The sequence below is a fragment of the Porites lutea genome, chromosome 1 (assembly GCF_958299795.1).
Source record: "Porites lutea chromosome 1, jaPorLute2.1, whole genome shotgun sequence".
In the NCBI taxonomy this organism is placed as follows: domain Eukaryota; kingdom Metazoa; phylum Cnidaria; class Anthozoa; order Scleractinia; family Poritidae; genus Porites; species Porites lutea.
The window spans coordinates 12,263,747-12,282,107 of record NC_133201.1 but is presented as its reverse complement, the minus strand read 5'-3'; the positions used below and the strand labels follow the sequence as shown (position 1 = coordinate 12,282,107).

Sequence of the window (18,361 nt, the reverse complement as noted above, 5' to 3'; positions counted from 1 at the left end):
TACATTTTCTTTCTTTTCATCGCTCTTGTAAATATGCTCCCGAGGAATCCATCGGTGGCGGAAGACTGTCTTGCCGATCCGCGACATTTCCTGAGAACGTCTCTGATACCTCTTTGAACGGTAGTGTTAAATACCGAAAATAAAATTGGGTTTATGGCGCAGTTACAATGTGCAAGAAACAGACGCCAGAATCTAACGCTACAGGGCACTTTACTGAAAATAAGGAAAACTAGGAAATAAGTAATCCAACATACGAGAAAAACAATAGTTATCACAACCATCATTTTAAGAACTTTCTTTGTAGCTCTTCCTCGAGCTCTGTTCAATCGTACAGCCGTGATACCTTCTTGACGCGGAGTTTTACCTCTTTTGAGTATAAAAGCCACAGTTGAATAGAAGATTGAAATCGCTAGCCATGGAAAAGCGTAAAATGTGATCAGAAGAAATGTGTAGTAGATTGCTCGAGCGTTTTCGTTGCTAAACGCGTTGTCTAATCTTCCGCTGCAGATTTGTCTGGCTCCGGACATCTTCGTCTTTAAAGCTAAAAGATATGGAAGCCTGGAAATCACAGACAAGGCCCATGTCAAGAATATGGCGAGCTTCGCAACTTTGGGTGTGAATAATTTCTTGAGTGGAAAGACGACGGCAAGAAACGTATCTACACTGGATGTCAGCAAAGTCATTACGGACGCAAGAATAGCAACTCCATGGAGAAATGGAACAGTCTTGCATAAGGCGTAACCCGCGCTACCTTGTACGAGCCAGTCTGAACCGATTAAAAACATGGGAATTAACCTTGGCATGTAAGTCGTTGTAATAATAAGACTGGCGGCCGCCATGTTAACAACTGCATAATTAACCGTTTTTCGGGTTTTCCCATACTTGTGGACAACGGCTATGATAAAGATATTTCCCAACAATGATGCTAGTATTACAACACTGTATGCGATTATTCGTCCCAGTTTGACTGACCAGGTATCATTGACGTAACATGCCGTTGATGATGAGGTCGCTTCATTTCCTGGTTCGTTTAAAGAGCTGTTATTTGAAGCGAAGTTCATTTTCTGCGGGAAGAAATAGGAACACATTAATCTACGCAGTATACTTAAAACAAAGTATGCCACTCTGTTGAGACTTTTGTAAACGAATATCTTACTCGACTGTGCAAGTTTATGATGTGAGGCTTCGCGAGCTATGCCAGAAACTGACCACATTTGTAACAGATTTCAAATCAGATCAAAATTCTGGTATGACACTCTTCACTTGTTTTGTCTCACGTTGCATTGGTTGGCTTTCGTCGTTGTTTCTGAGCGAAAGTCTGCTAGAGGGCGATACTGGTTATTGATCCAATTACATGATAGTAAAATACGTGACAGGAAATAGGAATTAGCATTATGAAAAAAGGGGTTGCTAATTCACACACGCCAAACTAGTTCGCAGCTTAACTCCTAAATATCGATTAGAACAGCAGGGACAAAGAAAAAATCTTTCAATACACTTCTTTTTCCCTGTAAATCTGTGCCTTTATGGATTATTATCAATATGCACAGAAGATCAAAATATCATATATCTTTTTAATAACCGCACGCCTCGGGGGTCCTCGAAATATGTAGTTATCGGTTTCATACAGCTTTTTTTGTCTTTAATTTATCAGTAAAATAATCGATTTGAGAGTTTTCTTAACGAAGGCTTTCTCGTTTCGCTAATTTTATATTCCCGTAATTGAAGAAATGATCATTCCAACACATTTACGAACATTACAAAAGAATATAGTCCATGTTTCTAAGTAAAGTGTTAGATCTGCTTAGTTAAAGCTTAAGATTGTTCTGAGGAAAATACTAAATATTCATGACTGAACACCTGCTCAGACTATGTTATTTTAAAACCTAAATTACAAATTTTACAATTGAGAGTCATAGTAACAAGATTACTAGCAGAAAAAAATTGAAACGCGTTTAAATTTATCATTCTGCCATCGTACGTGTCTCTTCTTAAACAAAACTTGCGTATCTTACCGGCTCGAAATGCCGTTACACGTTTGAATACTTTTCTTCCAAAAAGAAAGGGGGTGCCCTCGGCACCCTAGCGATTAAAACTGATATGATTAAAAAACAGAAAATCTCATACGGAAATATATATATTTATTGGAAACAGAAATTTGCATGCTTCTTCAAAACATTACCTGATGCGGACTAAGGTACTCGAGAAGAAGCCCATGGAGTTACTTAAAAGAACCTGTATTAAGGCTGTAATATTACGAAATTTTTATTTTCAAATTCTCTCAAATATTGCGACTCTTTGCTTCCTGTTTAATGCGTTAATTAACATTCAGAGATATGTTTTTTCCCCTGTTTATTTTGTTTGTTTTGAAATAGCCACAAAACCTCTTCTTAACTTCCTCGCTTCCAACCAATCACAGCACGTGGCCTAATTTTTTAAGGATCGCGCGTACAAATTAAGTGTTTATTATCATACATGCATTAAGCGTGCGGGCAATTAGCCTGCGTGGCAGGCGTTAGAAAGGGAAGGGGAAGGGAATTGAGGACAAGAGACCGCGCGCGAGGGAGAAGGAAAGAGAGGAACGCCTGCAAGCAAGCCATTGTTTTCGCCATCCCGCCTTCTAATTAAATAGATAACAAAAATACCGCAACCGTGAATGACTAGCTGTCAAATAAGTCTGGCCGCGATGCGCGTATTCTGGTCGTATTTCTTGCACTGTTTTTCTTTTGTTTTCCTAAAACAAGAAATCTAAAGTGAAGGTACTGTATAAAAACGTTCAAACGTCGTCCCTTGAAGGAATAAATCTTCCTTGAAAGTTGCAACGATGCGTGACGAGTTACATAAAATCCAGCATAAACCTATTCAAGTTGTTGCTAAAGGAATTGGGCTTCGCAACTTTCAATGCGATGTTTCTCTAAGAAAAATTGAAACACGTTGCTGTCACTCTTTGAATTTTTATCAGGAGGAATTAGATCCAGCGGAGCACACAAAAGAACGCTGGTAGCGGAGAAAGAAGAGCTGAACTTCGAAGATTTGCAAGAAGGCAGCAATTAATTGTTAAAGTGACGGTTTTATAACCAGGAAGAAGAAGTCCTCAACCAAAAATCACTGAGGGTTATAGATCGCGTCGTCTTCAACAATTTTGCCGTTGGGAACGCGTGTGAAACAGCAGATAACAAGCACTTAGGCAGCATGATTTTTCCTTTCTTTCTTCTAGTGAGTAAAACCGACAAGCCGTTGGGAGATGTTACTGTTCAAAACCAGTCAGTAAAACTCGCGATCATCTGCCGACAGGCCTTTTCCTTCATACAGTTCTTCAACTGCTTTTTTCTATTTTCATTACAAGCTGAAATTAATGTCTTCCAACGATGAATTCCGGTGGAGAAATGTCATAACGCTTCACTAACAAAATATTTTTAGTTACGAAAACGGCGTGATGTTGTTTTCAACCAATCGGGAAAAGGTATGAAGTCGGAGATTTGCAAATTATTAATTCACACCAATCACTATTTTCACACTCAGAATCTGAGCGTGAAAAATGAAGAAAACAATGGTCTCCTTGCAGGCGTTCCTTCACAGCTCGCCCAAGCTCGAAATATGAGCAACGGCGAGCATCGGCTTTGTTGTGTAACATTCTAAATATAAGGATTTATTTGAGAAAAAAACCTATCGTTTCTGTAACCTAGGAAAATTAAAGGATTTCAATAAAAAACACCTTACCTTATCTAAAATGTGTGTTACATCTCTCCTTTGTGGTCCATGGGCCGATTTATGGCCGTTAGATGGGTTGGGCTGTACACGGTTTTCTCTCTATATATAAGGTTTACCAAGGTTGGGGACTTCAGCGAAGAGGCCCGTCGAATCCACCGAAAGAAAACGGCTGTAAATTCGCTCCAACGGCTCCAATCGTCTCTTTCTCCCGTTGTTTTCTTTGGAGCAAGAGATTGTCTCCCACCTCCGAGTGCGAGTAATTTGAGTCTCACGCTGTGTCGCTATCTTTCAATGGTAACGCAGAGTTCAAGCCAAGGTTCTGTCGATGACTTCAGACGGGAAAGGTTATAGACAGAAAACCGTTTACAGTACAACCCATAAAACGGCCATAAATCGGCCCATGGACCACACAGGAGAGATCTAACATTTTATGTAAGGTTATCTCAGATAACATTACATAAAATGTGTGTTCCTAGGTTACAGAAACGATGGTTTTTTTCCTCAAAACAAATCTCCTTATATTAAGAATGTTACGCAACAATGCCGATGTTCGCTGATGCTCATATTTCGAGCTCGGGATACCTGTGGTTCCTTTCCTTTCTCCCTCGCGCCTGCCAAGCAGGCTTGCGGGCAATAAAAGAGATTTATTTTTTCCTTCCTACCAAATGTTTTTACCACTGCTATCACACTTTCCCCGTTCGTTCTTCCTTCGTGAAGTTTTTTGGTCGCACTAGAGATAGCCATGAACTTAAGAGTAAAAGGCCCTATACTATCCTTTGGTTTGCAAACTTTATGACGTCTGTTATCCTATGGATATGATAAACGGAAACGGTATTAAGTGCACTTTTTAAAGCCCACTTTCTTCAGACAAGCATACCGGCAGACATGCATCCGCCACAGAATGGAACTACTATTTAAACAAAGGCATGGTTTTAGTGTTATTGAGGGATGAGACTTTCATGATAGGAAATAAAAAAACAAAGTATTTGGAAGTCATGGGTAAGTTGGATGACGGTACGTTCTCTCAAATCTTACCTCTCCGGCAGCGATTTTAAGTTGTTTCAAGTTGGAACTCAGTTACGTCTAGTGAATCAGTAAAAATTAGCCATTCGTTTCATATTTCATGATATCTAGTCTCCTATCTCCGTTAGGAGCGCAGAACAATTTGTTTTGGCGGTAAGGAAACAATGCAATGGACTGTTGTGATTAAGCGTTATTAATTACATGATCTCTCACAGCATAAACGTTAAAAAAGGCACTTTTTTTGCCCAGCATGGGGCAAGTTTTGAAAATTCTTGCGAGATTATGGTGTCTCGCAGATCGGGGTTCGGGGTGATCTAATTCCTGCGAAATGTATCGGAGATTTAACCTTAAAAATTCCAGAGACTGAAAGAGCATAAATCAAACAACTAGAGGGGTCTGCCATTTTAAGGCTTGAGATAAACCTTGAAGGTTTTCTTGCCCCCTCTAAAAACAAGCGCTGATCGCCAACCTAGTATCAGAAAGCCTTAGGCTAAACTAGCCAATTTTTATGGTCTTCCTAAGACGCCGTGTAACTAAAATCGAACTTCCTGAAATTGGGCTCTCCGTAGGTTCGTTAGCAAAACCGGGTTAGGCAATAGGCTTAAATTTCTCTCTGGTAATAAATACAAAATCTCCCAAATCTTTGAGTTTGCTGAAGAGATACATCACTTACAAAAAGCTAAAAATGTCATCTTTATGTTTTATGATTTGACAGCATTGCTGACAAGTGACGCTTTGGAGGGAAATCTCCAGATTATCGCTGCAAAAAAGGCCTTCATTGGAAATTGATTTTATGAATTCAAACATACGCATAACCTAAACATCAATGAAAATGACCTTCGCATTTGACTGTGTTGACTTGTAGTCGTGGAAACTTTGTGCTTTTTCAGCAGTAGTGTTTCTCACAGCTAGAATTACTCCTATAACAGTTTAGCAACAGTTAAAAAGAAATAAAAGAAAAGAAACCAAGACGGAAACATGTTCCTGGCAACTCAGAGAGAATATCATTCTAAAGTGCGTCTGTTCGGTCATTGATAGGTCACAGGACTGAATTCAAATCAGTGACACACTCGCCTGCGGGGTCCTGTGACACGTGTTGCAAGTTAAAGTTTTTTAATTATTAACTGGTCAGACATCATTTGGAGTGACTGTAACAGACACTGAATTGGTCGTTCTTTACATGTATTTATATGATCCTCTTACAGAATCAAAGTCTTTCTCATCAAAGCATCTTCAACCACTAAAAGGACTAATACTGAACTGTGAATCATAAGCTGATTCATATCGCCCCATATGAGGTAATTCGGGAAAGTTTGGCTTGTGAAATCTGGAATCTGGACAGTTTTTGCCTGCGGAATCCGGAATGCTGGGTTCTGGAATCCGTAATTCAGCTTAAGGAATTTGGAATCCAAGTTTGATTGACAAAGAATCCAGAATACTCATAGCAAAGCTTGGAATCCAGAATACAATACTGTCTTGCACTACTTACATGGGGCGATTAGGGACTTTAAGATGCCAAGACGGCGCGACTACAGCAAGAACGTCAAAAAAGCATTGGGTTGAATAGGCAAAACCAGCGGGGGGGGGGGGGGGGGGGGGGGAGGTGTCTCCGAGGAAATCGGTGGTTCAGTCCGTCTTCCAGTATGACGTCACGTCTCGCGTCAGTGACTTTCAAAATGGCGAGCAAGGTGTTCATAGGAAGAGACGGATAAAAATTTCGAATTTATCACGGAAATACTGTTCCGATTTCTTGGATTTGGATATTGTAAGGTTCCTATTGTCATAGAAAACTAGACTTTAGAACTTTTTTGGAATGAAATGTCCAGTGGTGTAATGAATTTTAAAGATTCTTTTGAGGGCAAGTGCACAGCAAGATTGAGGAATTTAGAAACAGCAATAGGAGGTTCATCAAAGAACGTATTATACTTTACATTGTGCGTATTTTCAGCTCTTCAGAGCTAGCAAAACGCCGTATCAATCCTTTCAAAGTTCGCTTAGCTGTGCATGTAGAGTTGAAAGAGGAAGCTAAATGACAGGTATTTGTGAGAGACTGTGAGCATTGAATCTTGTTGTTTTACCGCATTTTAATACTGTATTGGGCATATGTTTAGTTACGAAAAAATGAAATCCCGAAAACCAGTAAAAGATTTCGTTTAGTTATTTTTTGAGGGCAAACCCAGTGGAGATTTTACGGCAATAATATTGATGATTATGACGATGTACCAAAGACAAGTTTAAATTTCGCCAGTGGGTCACAGGTGGGTGTTGGGTGTAAATTAGAAGTACAGTTTGTGGTGTACTGTGTGTTGTTTGTCATGATGTCAACTAACATTTAAAAAAGTTCAGCTGCTTCAGAGGAGGGACATGCCTTGGCAGCTTATGGTTTTTTCTGCCTGTAAGCTTGGCCAGTATGCAGATCAAGGGCTCGGCTTTGATCTTGAAATCCCTTTTCCAAAATAAAACTTCGGACTTAAGCATAAAATATATATTGATCAATGTGCATGATCTGCAGGGTCAGCAGTAAGAATAAAGGAAAACGGGCCGAAAGGAAGAATAGTGTTAAAAAACAAAGACCAAACAGAAAAAAAAAGGTACAAAGAAACAGAAAACAGCGTCGCAGGGAGTCGAACCCAGTTTATCTGCACGTGCAAACAACTCCTTGACCACTGAACCACAGTGAGACACGTGACTTGAAAAATTAGTTTTGTTGTATCAAAACCATTTTTCAGTCTACCAAAGACCTGAAAGACGGTGTTTGAAGCTGGTGGAGCTGTATTTATCATGAATTCAAATATACATTTTAGGAAAATTAGCTTAAGCGCGTTTTTCAAAGCTGTTTCGCATTATTTCGGGTTCAACGTGCCGATCGATGTAGACAATTGATCGAAATAGCTTTACTGAATTTGGTGGATAATTAGGAGATCAACAGAGTCTCACACTTGAAAGGATTTTAGCAACAGAAAAGATAAAATATAAACATGAGTGATCTGTGAATGGAAACTCCTATTCTGGAGACTAGACCTTGCCTATTTTAGAGAAAAAAAAGATTTAAGTTTGGATGACCTTGCCGGTCCCGTAAAGATGGCGATCTCGCAACACGGCCCGCAAAAAAAGTAACAAAATTATACAATTAAGGGACACAAACTATCAAAACGGTTTACTCAAGCAGATTATAGCAACACAACAGCTCACACACCCTCGATCAAATTAGCGATATTTGCTAGCTTCCTAGCTTTTCCTCGGCCTCGCTTGTCCTAATAACTGTAGTATCCCTTGCTAATTTGCACAAGCGACCCAAGGCTCTTGACCGTTACTATTTGACGCCACACTGGCAGACGGAGTGGGTCAAGAGACGTAGGTAGAAAACAATAGAGTCACCTTCACCCCCCCCCCCCCCCGCCACCCCTGAAGCAAAACAATAACTCTGCACGTGCATCACACTTTTTTTGTCCATTTCCTTGCCGTCACTGTACGACTACGAAGGGAAAACGCCTAATTTCACATTTTATGGAGGACGTAAACAAGCGAAGGCTAAATTTTCTTTATCTTTCTGAACTTGAATATGATTCGTAGCAATTAGGCTAAAAAATAGTTTGCTTGCATTTGACAAAGTAAATGAGTTGGAGTAATGGCGATTCAGATTGGAAAAAAAAACACACACACACACACAAATTCTCTTTTTAAGTGACGTTTTCGTGGCCTGTCGCCGTCGTGGTTTCTTAAACTCACTATTCATACGGCCGCACAAAATTGAAACTCTTTTAGAGACGATAGATACGATTATGAACATGTTTCCAACAATAATTTATACAATTTGTCTGTGAATCGACACGCGATCTTATCACAACAATCCCAAGGGATTTACTTTAATGCATTTAGGCTGATACCATAGTGTGGCCCCTTGGAGCTTGTCGGTCGGGACTGATAAACCGAAGACATTTAAGGAGTGACACATAAGTAAAAACGGCTCTCTTGCTGGGTATGGATGATCCGTTAGAAATATCCTAGGTACTGCCTATAATTTATTCTAGAGAAATGCTTTACTGACAAAGCGCGACGCGTATTTGCGTGCATAAACACTCAGCGAAGACGCCCAATACATTTTACAGAAGAGGGTATTCACTTTGTTGAAACTCTGTAAATCGAAAATGTCGCCCATAGAAGTTTTAAAAGTCTAAAAATAAGTTCGATTACTGTTCATAATCTCTAGATTTTCATTATTGGATCTTTTCGGCATATTTCAGTTAGTGATTTTACTGCAACTTTTTTGCGTGCAATGGAATTAGTTAATTGCTAAACTTTCTAGCACTACTGTAACTACGTATACAGTATTTAACATTTATTCTTCGAGCCAAAATGGGCTCTGAGTCAATAGCCTATGATGCCGAAGGCGGAATGGACTATTGACTCAGAAACCATGAGGGCGAGAGGAATAATTGTTTTAGTAAAATCCAACTAGTTGGTCAAAATATCGACAATAAAAAAAAAATTAGCTACTTAAAGCTAGACTTTAATCCTTTTTTGCCGTCAAAAAGTCGACGCTTTTCGCTACCAGTGGGCTATGACATATAGCCTAGTAGAGCTCAACCAATCAGAACGCAACAATGATAATAAACCATTAGCTGGATTTCACTAAAGCACAATAACCCGGCAGGAATATTAGGTCCATTAAAGTTGTGGTAACAAAAAAGCCACTTGAAAATAGTTAGTGGATATGTCCACAGTAAGAAAAGAAGTCGATCTCTTTTTGAGTCAAATTAAATTTTAAATGCATCATCCAGCCAGATGCCTTTCAAGGCTTACAAAAACGATAAAAAGAATATTGGTACGAGCAAAAAAAGTCACATGTGAATGAATGAAAACACTGTTCGGCTGTTTAACATTCACTTCTTCATAAACAGAAATTTACCTTTACCTAACGAAAACCGACTAAAAGGAGAACTATGGTTGAGGGACCCAGCTTGCAATCTCTATTCTGTTGTTAAGGATCGTGTCAGTGCTTTCATCGCTTTTCGCACAGTTTACATCCTTCTGACCAAAAATGGAAGGACTAAAACTTGAATCTTAAAATAATTTGGAATTTTTTTATAGAACTCTTAAAGCAGCGTCTTTAATATTTTTTTTTATTTTTTGGTTTTGCTATTTTTTGGGACTAAAATTGTTGGATTTTAATAATAGTGTTCTAACCTTTTAATCAGCTGATGCTTCTCTTTGTCTGCCCCTTTTAGTATCGTCACCAAGTAGTTAGATAGTGAACTTTAAAAGACAGCTTAAATATTCCAACTGCATGAGTCTTATATGTTAATAATGAACAGCATTGTTTCAGTAAATGATTATCCTTCAAGATGTCCTGAAGCAGTTTGATGTTTTAAACGATCCACAGGATCAACTAGGGCTCGAGACGAAATTTCTAATGGAGGCAAAACAGAGCAATAAATAAATACTTGTAATAAGTAAATATAATAGATAAATAAATAGACAGATAGGTAGATAAATAAATGTAAAAAAGGTTTTGTTCTTGGTTTTAATTTTTTTGTACGCAACGTCTTACCAAGATATATTTCGTTAAGTAGCACACACAGAAAAAAACTCCAAAATATATATTTTACAGTAACGCGAGATTCCATTTGCTTGGAATACAAACTGTGTGCTTTAGCGCTCTACCCAGTTATGCGCGTTTGGCTGGAAGGATAATCAGTTTAAGAATTTCGCAAAACCTATTTCTTTGTTAAACAAAAATTCCAGAGACTGAAAGAGCATAAATCAACAACTAGCGGGTCTGCCATTTTAAGGCTTGAGATAAGCCTTGAAGGTTTTCTTGCCCCCTCTAAAAAAAAGCGCTGATCGCCAACCTAGTATCAGAAAGCCTTAGACTAAACTAGCCAATTTTTATGATCTTCCTAAAACGCCGTGCAACTAAAATCGAATTTCCTGAAATTGGGTTCTCCGTAGGTTCGTTAGCAAAACCGGGTTAGGCAATAGGCTTAAATTTCTCTCTGGTAATAAATACAAAATCTCCCAAATCTTTGAGTTTGCTGAAGAGATACATCACTTACAAAAAGCTAAAAATGTCATCTTTATGTTTTATGATTTGACAGCATTGCTGACAAGTGACGCTTTGGAGGGAAATCTCCAGATTATCGCTGCAAAAAAGGCCTTCATTGGAAATTGATTTTATGAATTCAAACATACGCATAACCTAAACATCAATGAAAATGACCTTCGCATTAGACTGTGTTGATTTGTAGTCGTGGAAACTTTGTGCTTTTTCAGCAGTAGTGTTTCTCACAGCTAGAATTAAAAAGAAATAAAAGAAAAGAAACCAAGACGGAAACATGTTCCTGGCAACTCAGAGTCCGCCCAAATAAGTAAAAAATCCGTTCTTTGTTTGTTGTTTACAGCAATTCCATTTGCTTGGAATGCAAACTGTGTGCTTTAGCGCTCTACCCAGTTATGCGCGTTTGGCTGGAAGGATAATCAGTTTAAGAATTTCGCAAAACCTATTTCTTTGTTAAACAAAAATGAAGTTAAAATGGTTTCGGAAGGTCCGATGACTGTTTTTGCCGGTAGGAAATTATGCTGTATTGATTTCCAACTGGCCTATTTTCACACCGCCGTACATTAACGCTGCCATTTCCCACTTTTGGTTTAATTTATGAATCTAAATATAGATGTTTGACCTTACATTTAAAATTTTCATATAAAGAAAAAGGCAAAAAGTTTAACTTTTTAGCTTGATTGCGCATGCCCTTCCAGTTATAAATCGCCTTATCAGTGTATCCGACGTGGTCACCAGTATCAATGATTATGCGCTGATGGCACAAATAATAAAAGCAGTGACAGTTCATCTAACTGTAAAAATACCATAAACAGGTATCAATCCACTCAGACAGTTTGTTTTAATGCAGGGCACAATGCTGGGTATTAAGTTCTTAAGATATTTGCCTAGCCTTTCCTAGTCTGCAGCGCACACTGTGTCCCACCTTGAAGACAAATTAAAGAAAGCTATTTTTTTTTCAATTAATATGAAGGGATTGGCGTCTTTTTTTTAATTCGCTCACCTTACTGGCCAAGGGTATCGATTACGACGGACATTTCCTTGAAACATGCTGAGGCCGATCATCCTCGATCGTAAGCAGTATTTCCTCAATATGATGCCCATTGTTATTATGCTTGATAGACTCAGTGTCGCCTCTGTGCTTTCCGTTTAATGTGCTGATTTTCGTTGTTAATGCGTTTGCATACTTAAAACCAGCTGCAAGAAAGCTCTCACCCGGCCTATATCGTTACCAGAATTTATGGAAGTAGTTACTATATTTAGGCAGATTTTAGATCGTCGAGCAAACGAATGCTAGAATAGCTTACAATTAGCTGGACAATTGCAAAGAACCTTTGAAAGAAGAGTTTCACATATTTAACATAATGTGTTTATGAGTGTCACTGTGGAGGCAAGCTTATAGATTATTTTGTAAACGAGAAAAGAAGAGTAGTAAGATATCATTGAATGTCTGTTATTACCTTTATGTAAGAGTTGCCGAGGGAAATTATTCTTCGTATACTTGTAGTGGTGAATGATAAATTAAAAATACAAAGCAGATGAGGTGTCGGGTCTTGTGAGAAAAAGAGCGATGTCAATATGAATAAATTTACTTTGCCATTTGCTACGTGACTGTTAACATGTTAATAAAGGCACAAAGATTAAGTGGGAGGGGGGGGGGGGGGGGGAGAAAGAAAATCCCCAGAAGGCCTAAGAGCTGCACTATTTACGTAGCAACTGATAAATGTGAAGTGTAACATCATTTATGCTGTATCTACGCTACAATGAATTTCAGGCCAATGTCAATCTGATTATGACAGTTTCAATCCGGTGATTTGTGATAGACATGCAAAACCCAACAATGCTATGGTAAGTATTATAGGGCCGTTCGCATCCTTTTTTGTCGAGGACAAAATTTCAGAAGGAAAAGAAAGAAACAAAATCAACCCAAAATCTCAAAATTCTGCAGAAACAGTTCTTTACTGTTATCTGTCTCGCATTATTGAAGGAAATTATGCAAATCACTCTTCAGAAAGAATAATGAAAAAGAGAGTTCGTATGTACATATAAAGAAACTAGGACTTCAAGTATAAAAAAAATAAATGCCTCTATAGTGTTGGCCAGAGTCGGTGGTCAGAGTACTAAAAGATCTATGGTGCCTGTACTTATTTGAAACATTACAAATTCAAGCACCTCCTCTAAACCTAACAATGCCAATATTTAATTAATACTCTCACTATAACAAAATTACAGGAGATTAGCACGGAAACGTCAAGGGTGTTTTAATACAACAGATATAAATGACAGCGGGTCAAGAGCACACAAACGAACGATGAATGTGCCAGAAAATATCCCTGCGAATTAGAGAGCTTTGTAATGTAAATAAGCTGCTTCGGGGCTCAAATTTATTTTAACCGTAACTCGAGCTTCGGAAACCACAAATTGACACTATATTAGTAAATGGCTTCTACAGATACAGCCAGTTATAACTTAACTCATCAGGGAAATAAAAATACACAAGGAATAAAGGGAAAAAAGACAAAATTGAAGACTGTTCAAAACGGGAAACGACTACCTGGCTGCTTGTTTTTAAAGCGTTGAAATGAAACTTATAAAAGGGATTAATTTAAATTCAGCTTCCAAGTCGAATTAAAAATAATAAGTAAACACATTCAGCAGTTCTTTAATATTCACGCCCACGGAAACTAACACAACCATAGATGACGTAGACTTGGGTGAGTTAATTCCAATGACACGCTTACTAAAATCATCATGATACATTTTATAAAAAACTCAGGAAATTGTTTCGATTTTGAAAAAAACAATTTGCACGCGAAATTGATGACTAATTCTCCTTCTCACTAGTTTAGTACACTTACTTATTAGAATTCCAGAAGACCCGCCTCTGACATAACTTTTGTACCGTTACGAACGTCCTAAATTCCACCTCCGTGTTCGTAGCAAATGGTTTTAAAAGGGTAGAATTTTGAAGGTCTGAAAAACCAACTTAACTGCCGCCCACATTTGCCACCCACCGCTCCACGAAATTGCTCGTTTTCACTTGACGTCATCGGAATTGAAAGCAAGGAATAGATCTTTTTTAGGATCGACTCTATAGTTAACATTCACTGTATACTACACTCTACGACTTTTTCACCCAGCTTTTTGGCTTAATCGGATATTAAAACTGGCACAAAACAGAAGTTATATTTGACTGTGTTTGCATGTTTTTAGTGGCTGATCAAGTGACTCACATGTGCACCACAATGGTGGGAATTTATTCAATGTCACGCGAATTTATTTGACGTCACGTGAAAACGATCCAATAAAAAAAGAAGTCGACATACTAGAGCCGAAAAACAAACAAAAAAAACAAAGAAAAATGTCAGGGCTTCTTACATCGAGGTAAACCCCTAGCAAAGAGAACTGTCAGGTTAAAAATTGACTTATCTTTTGAAAGTATGCTATGAGAAAGTCCTTGTCTTAAAAAAGTATTTTAAAATTCAACCTCAGTGAGTTCCCAGAGTCATGAATATCGCTCAGAAGGGCACAACTCGTGTCTCCCCCTATAAGATGGGTCAAATACTGATTTCTGACGTTATTTCTTCAAGTATCATGCTTATGAAGAATCGCAAGTTCGGTTATTATATTATGGCTGAGTCTGTTTTCGCCATGCAATTGGTCATTTTGCGGTCCGTAAGTTGCTATACGGACCAAAATTTCAAAGAAAATGCTCATTTCGGAGCTCTAAATCTGTTTACCTCGGAAAAAGGTTAAAATTAAGTTATAAGACGTCTATCAACCTTGAGGACTTAGATTTTGACTTTGTCCTTTAACATTTTAAACTGTGTTTATTTGTGAAAGAAGGCGGTGAAGAAACTAACTCGTAATCTTATCGAAGAGGATTCTAGTCAGTGTTTGAAAATTGTATCGTACTACACAGTTAAGAAGACGAAAATCTACTGGCAGAGATTCGAGATGTTTTGCCTAAGAGAAAATGAGTAATTCCTTCGACAAATATGATAACAAACATGCCTGCACCCGACCATCTTAACGAGCTTCTTTGTCATTTGCAGGGTTTTTCCAAAGGCCAACGAAAGAAAGATAGAAGCGACTCCGAGCCAGACACAATAGGGCCATTTATACGAGGAAAAATAAGACGCGTCTTACATAAGACGCGAACTGTATACGAGCATGTCTTATCTAATAAGACGCGTCTTAGCTAAGCCACGTCTTATTTTAGACGAAACGCACCGTTTATACGGAAAGTTCGCGTCTTATTTAAGACGCGTCTTATGTAAGACGCGTCTTATCTTTCCTCCTATAAATGGCCCTAATGTCCAGTTTTCAAAAGACTCCAGCGTCACATTGGCGAGTGAATACTTACAGTGCTCTTAGTTTTGACCGAATATACTTAAAAGTATGTCTGTAAACCCTGAGGACTGGGATGTTGACTTTGCCTTTCCAGATTTTAACCGAGCTTTGTTCGAACGAGAACGAAGCTGATGTAGAAGCTGAATCGTAACCTTTCCGTGGAAGAAAATATGGTCTGTGTTTGAAAATTTTAACGACGATCACGCTTGAAGACGAGAATGAACTGGCAGAAATTCGAGAGGTTTTCGAAGAAAAATTAACGAGCTAATCTTCGACCATGACAACAAACTTACCTTGAAAAGCTTCTTTGCCGGCGCGCCTTTTGCAGTGTTTTTTTTACAAGGACCAATGGAGGAAATATGGAAAGGACTTCGAGAAAGACAAGGTGCCCGGTTTCCAAAATACTCCAGCGTTACATTAAAGAGCTAAAACTTACAGCGCTCTTAGTTTTGACCAAATAAATTTTTTCAACATGGCGAATTTCACTTTCTCGGTAACCCTTTGTTGTGTGCTATTGTTTTCGTGAGCCAATAAAAACTTTCTTTCTTGACGCCTGCCAAATGACTGTCAAATCGCGCGTCCTGCACTTGTTTCCGGCCCCCGAAACTGGAAGAAGCCATATAGTAAACCTCTTTCGGTCCGTACTGTAAATTACGGATCCTCGATTTCTTCCATCGATTTATGGCCCGCGCGCTTCGTGCTTGGGCCATAAATCGATGGAAAAAACTCGGTCCGTAATTTACAGTACGGACCGAAAACTCGGCTAATAAGCGGTATTTATTTAATCGAGGTCTAACTAAAACCGCGGTATAAGAAATTTTTGGACCTTCAGATCCCTTCTTTAGTGGGTCAATTTAAGAAGATAAATGCTTATTCTAGTCTACACTTTATACTTTAATGAAACTTTTCACGACAAATGGTGCTTATATAAAAGCGTTGGGTAAACTGAAAATGACTTACAGCACGGTATTTTTAAACACTGGCTAAACTCCGTTTAAAAAACCGGCCCTATCAATTAAATAGTTTCCATTTTTGGCTCGACAGTGAAAACCAGCTTTATGTTATCAGCAGCACGAAGCTGTCTGTCCAAGAGTCAATACTGGCAAGTGAACATAAATTTCAGTTAATCTATCGTACTTCTAAGTAATTTAAGTTGGTAAGTCTATTATTCTGTGACCCAGCTGTCCACAAAAGACAAGGATAAAGTACCAGACATTATATACTTAAATCAACTTACCAGAGGATTTTACGAACAGGAAAAGAGTTCTAGTACTAAACATTCGCATGCCTTTGGTATTATATTCCCGTGTAGGAGCTTACTTATGCAAATCACTAACGTCGTCAAAAGACCTGTCTAAGAGCTGTCATCTGCTGTAAATGACTTTATTTTTTGTTGGTCAAAAATGACAATTTGAGACAATTTGAAACACGGAAACGTCAAACAACTAAGTTTGCAAAGACCTCACCGAAAGTCGCCAAGACTGTCGAGTCTATAGCAACTACGTACATTCAGATATGTAAAAGGAATTCTTGAATCAATAAGCACGCTGTGAAGTTTTACTGAAGAACTTTGAAAGACATAACATTTTCATTCTACATTGATGCGATATTTGAAAAATGGAGTATACGGTGCAGTATAAATTCCATCAACTTAATGATAATTAGAGTTTACACAAAAGTAGAAGGAAGCGAAAGTGCGGTGTAAAGTTCACTGCATATTTCTAACAAAGTTCCCCTTAAACTCCTTTAATTAATGTTGTTTTCAGTCAAAAGTTTCGGCACACTTAGATTGTCACTTATACTCTTGGCCTTTTAGATCTCTAAGAAGTGACTTCCATAAACATGGAGTTTTATAACTGTCATGATCATTATTACCTTACTGCGTTAAAATGTCTAAAAGACGGTCCTTAATTAATTCTAAGGAAAAAAATCGGCTATCGAAATGTGTGTTTACTTATGGATATTGCAAATTAATATCTGAAATGCAGCTTTATCCACGAATTATTATTGTAACAGAACTGGCTTTAGACATATTCAAAAGTAAAGTAACATGCCTTATTTGAAAATGTGGAATCAAATGCGATGAATTATTGCACTCAGCTTGCTTTATTAATCTGGCTTGGTTCCCATTTTATCCTCATTGAATTCTTACGAAATTTTAAAGACAAACAATCTTTTACCGCAGTACACCTCCTTTAACATAAAATGCTTCTGAATCATTTTTGTGCTTCATTCGTTTAATGGGAGTGCAAGCTGTTGTCAGTTAACTTAGCTTTCAGTGTCATTGCTTTTTGTTTCTTACCCAACCGCCTCAGTTTATTAACAATAGGCTGCTTAAATATTTGAATTTTAAACTCACTCTAGAAATACCAGTTGTGATAAATATTGTCGAATACAAGAATGTGACCAAAATGTGTTGCGGACTCGGGAACTCAAAATTGGGTTCAGTTAGTGGTGTTATATTTTGTGTATACTATTTTTCTCTTGGGCCATCATTTTAGCCGATTCGGCTAATTGTTCGAGGGATTTTTCTAGCACGTTGCCAAAAACAGTGTTTGGTAAGCTGGATATATTGATCTGCTTCTGTGCCAGTTAATTGTCTAACTAAATTGTACGATTAAGCAGATTCATTTAGAACCGATTAATATTCATGGTGGGACTGTAAACAAAAGAATTTTACGATTCTAATCGTATCATGATTTGACATCATAATGTACGAAGTACACCTTCGCACGACATATCGTGTAATATCTTATTTGATGGTAATACCCAAGCGTGATTACAGATTCCTTTTAACTGACGTTTAAAATTTTCTCCAACGCTCAAAATACGAACCCGAAGGAAATCATTTTCGAGCGAAATTCGTGGCTGTAACAAACGCCACAATTACTCGTAGGACATGTCACTTTACAGTGAAAGAAAATGACTGTGAATTTTTTGATTTTTTGGTGACTGTGTTTCTGGAAAGATTTGAAGTAGGCACTTTAAGGTCTAATTTGCCGTCTATCAACACCAACAGGAGCAGAAATGAAATCACGCGTCGACAAGAAAGGAAGGGCATTACACACTGACCCCTGTCCTCAGTAGAGGGTGGTTTGATCCTTTTTTGCTTGTATTTTTGTTTCTCTGATCCAAGGGACGGACCATTAGAAAAGTTATGGGGTGGGGGGGGGGGGGGGGGGGGTGGGAGGGGGAATTTTCGAGCCGCAGGATTTT

The 18,361-nt window shown here is 38.3% G+C and overlaps 1 protein-coding gene across 2 annotated transcripts in view; it reads right to left on the bottom strand.

The window, feature by feature from the left end:
• LOC140945289 (somatostatin receptor type 5-like) overlaps positions 1-16,433 on the bottom strand; it is a 16,855-nt gene extending 422 nt beyond the window's left edge. The window contains exons 1-2 of one of the 2 annotated variants that reach the window (XM_073394336.1): positions 16,383-16,433; positions 1-1,064 (exon numbers count right to left, since the gene is read on the bottom strand). The exon at positions 1-1,064 is cut by the window's left edge and continues 422 nt beyond it. In XM_073394336.1, coding sequence (XP_073250437.1) covers positions 1-1,061 — 1,061 coding nt within the window. In that variant the 5' untranslated portion in view covers positions 1,062-1,064; positions 16,383-16,433. Of the gene's footprint in view, positions 1,065-9,921; positions 10,033-16,382 lie in introns of those variants that run through there. The other variant, XM_073394340.1, reaches the window with a different exon arrangement.
• Between the last annotated feature and the right edge of the window lie 1,928 nt (positions 16,434-18,361).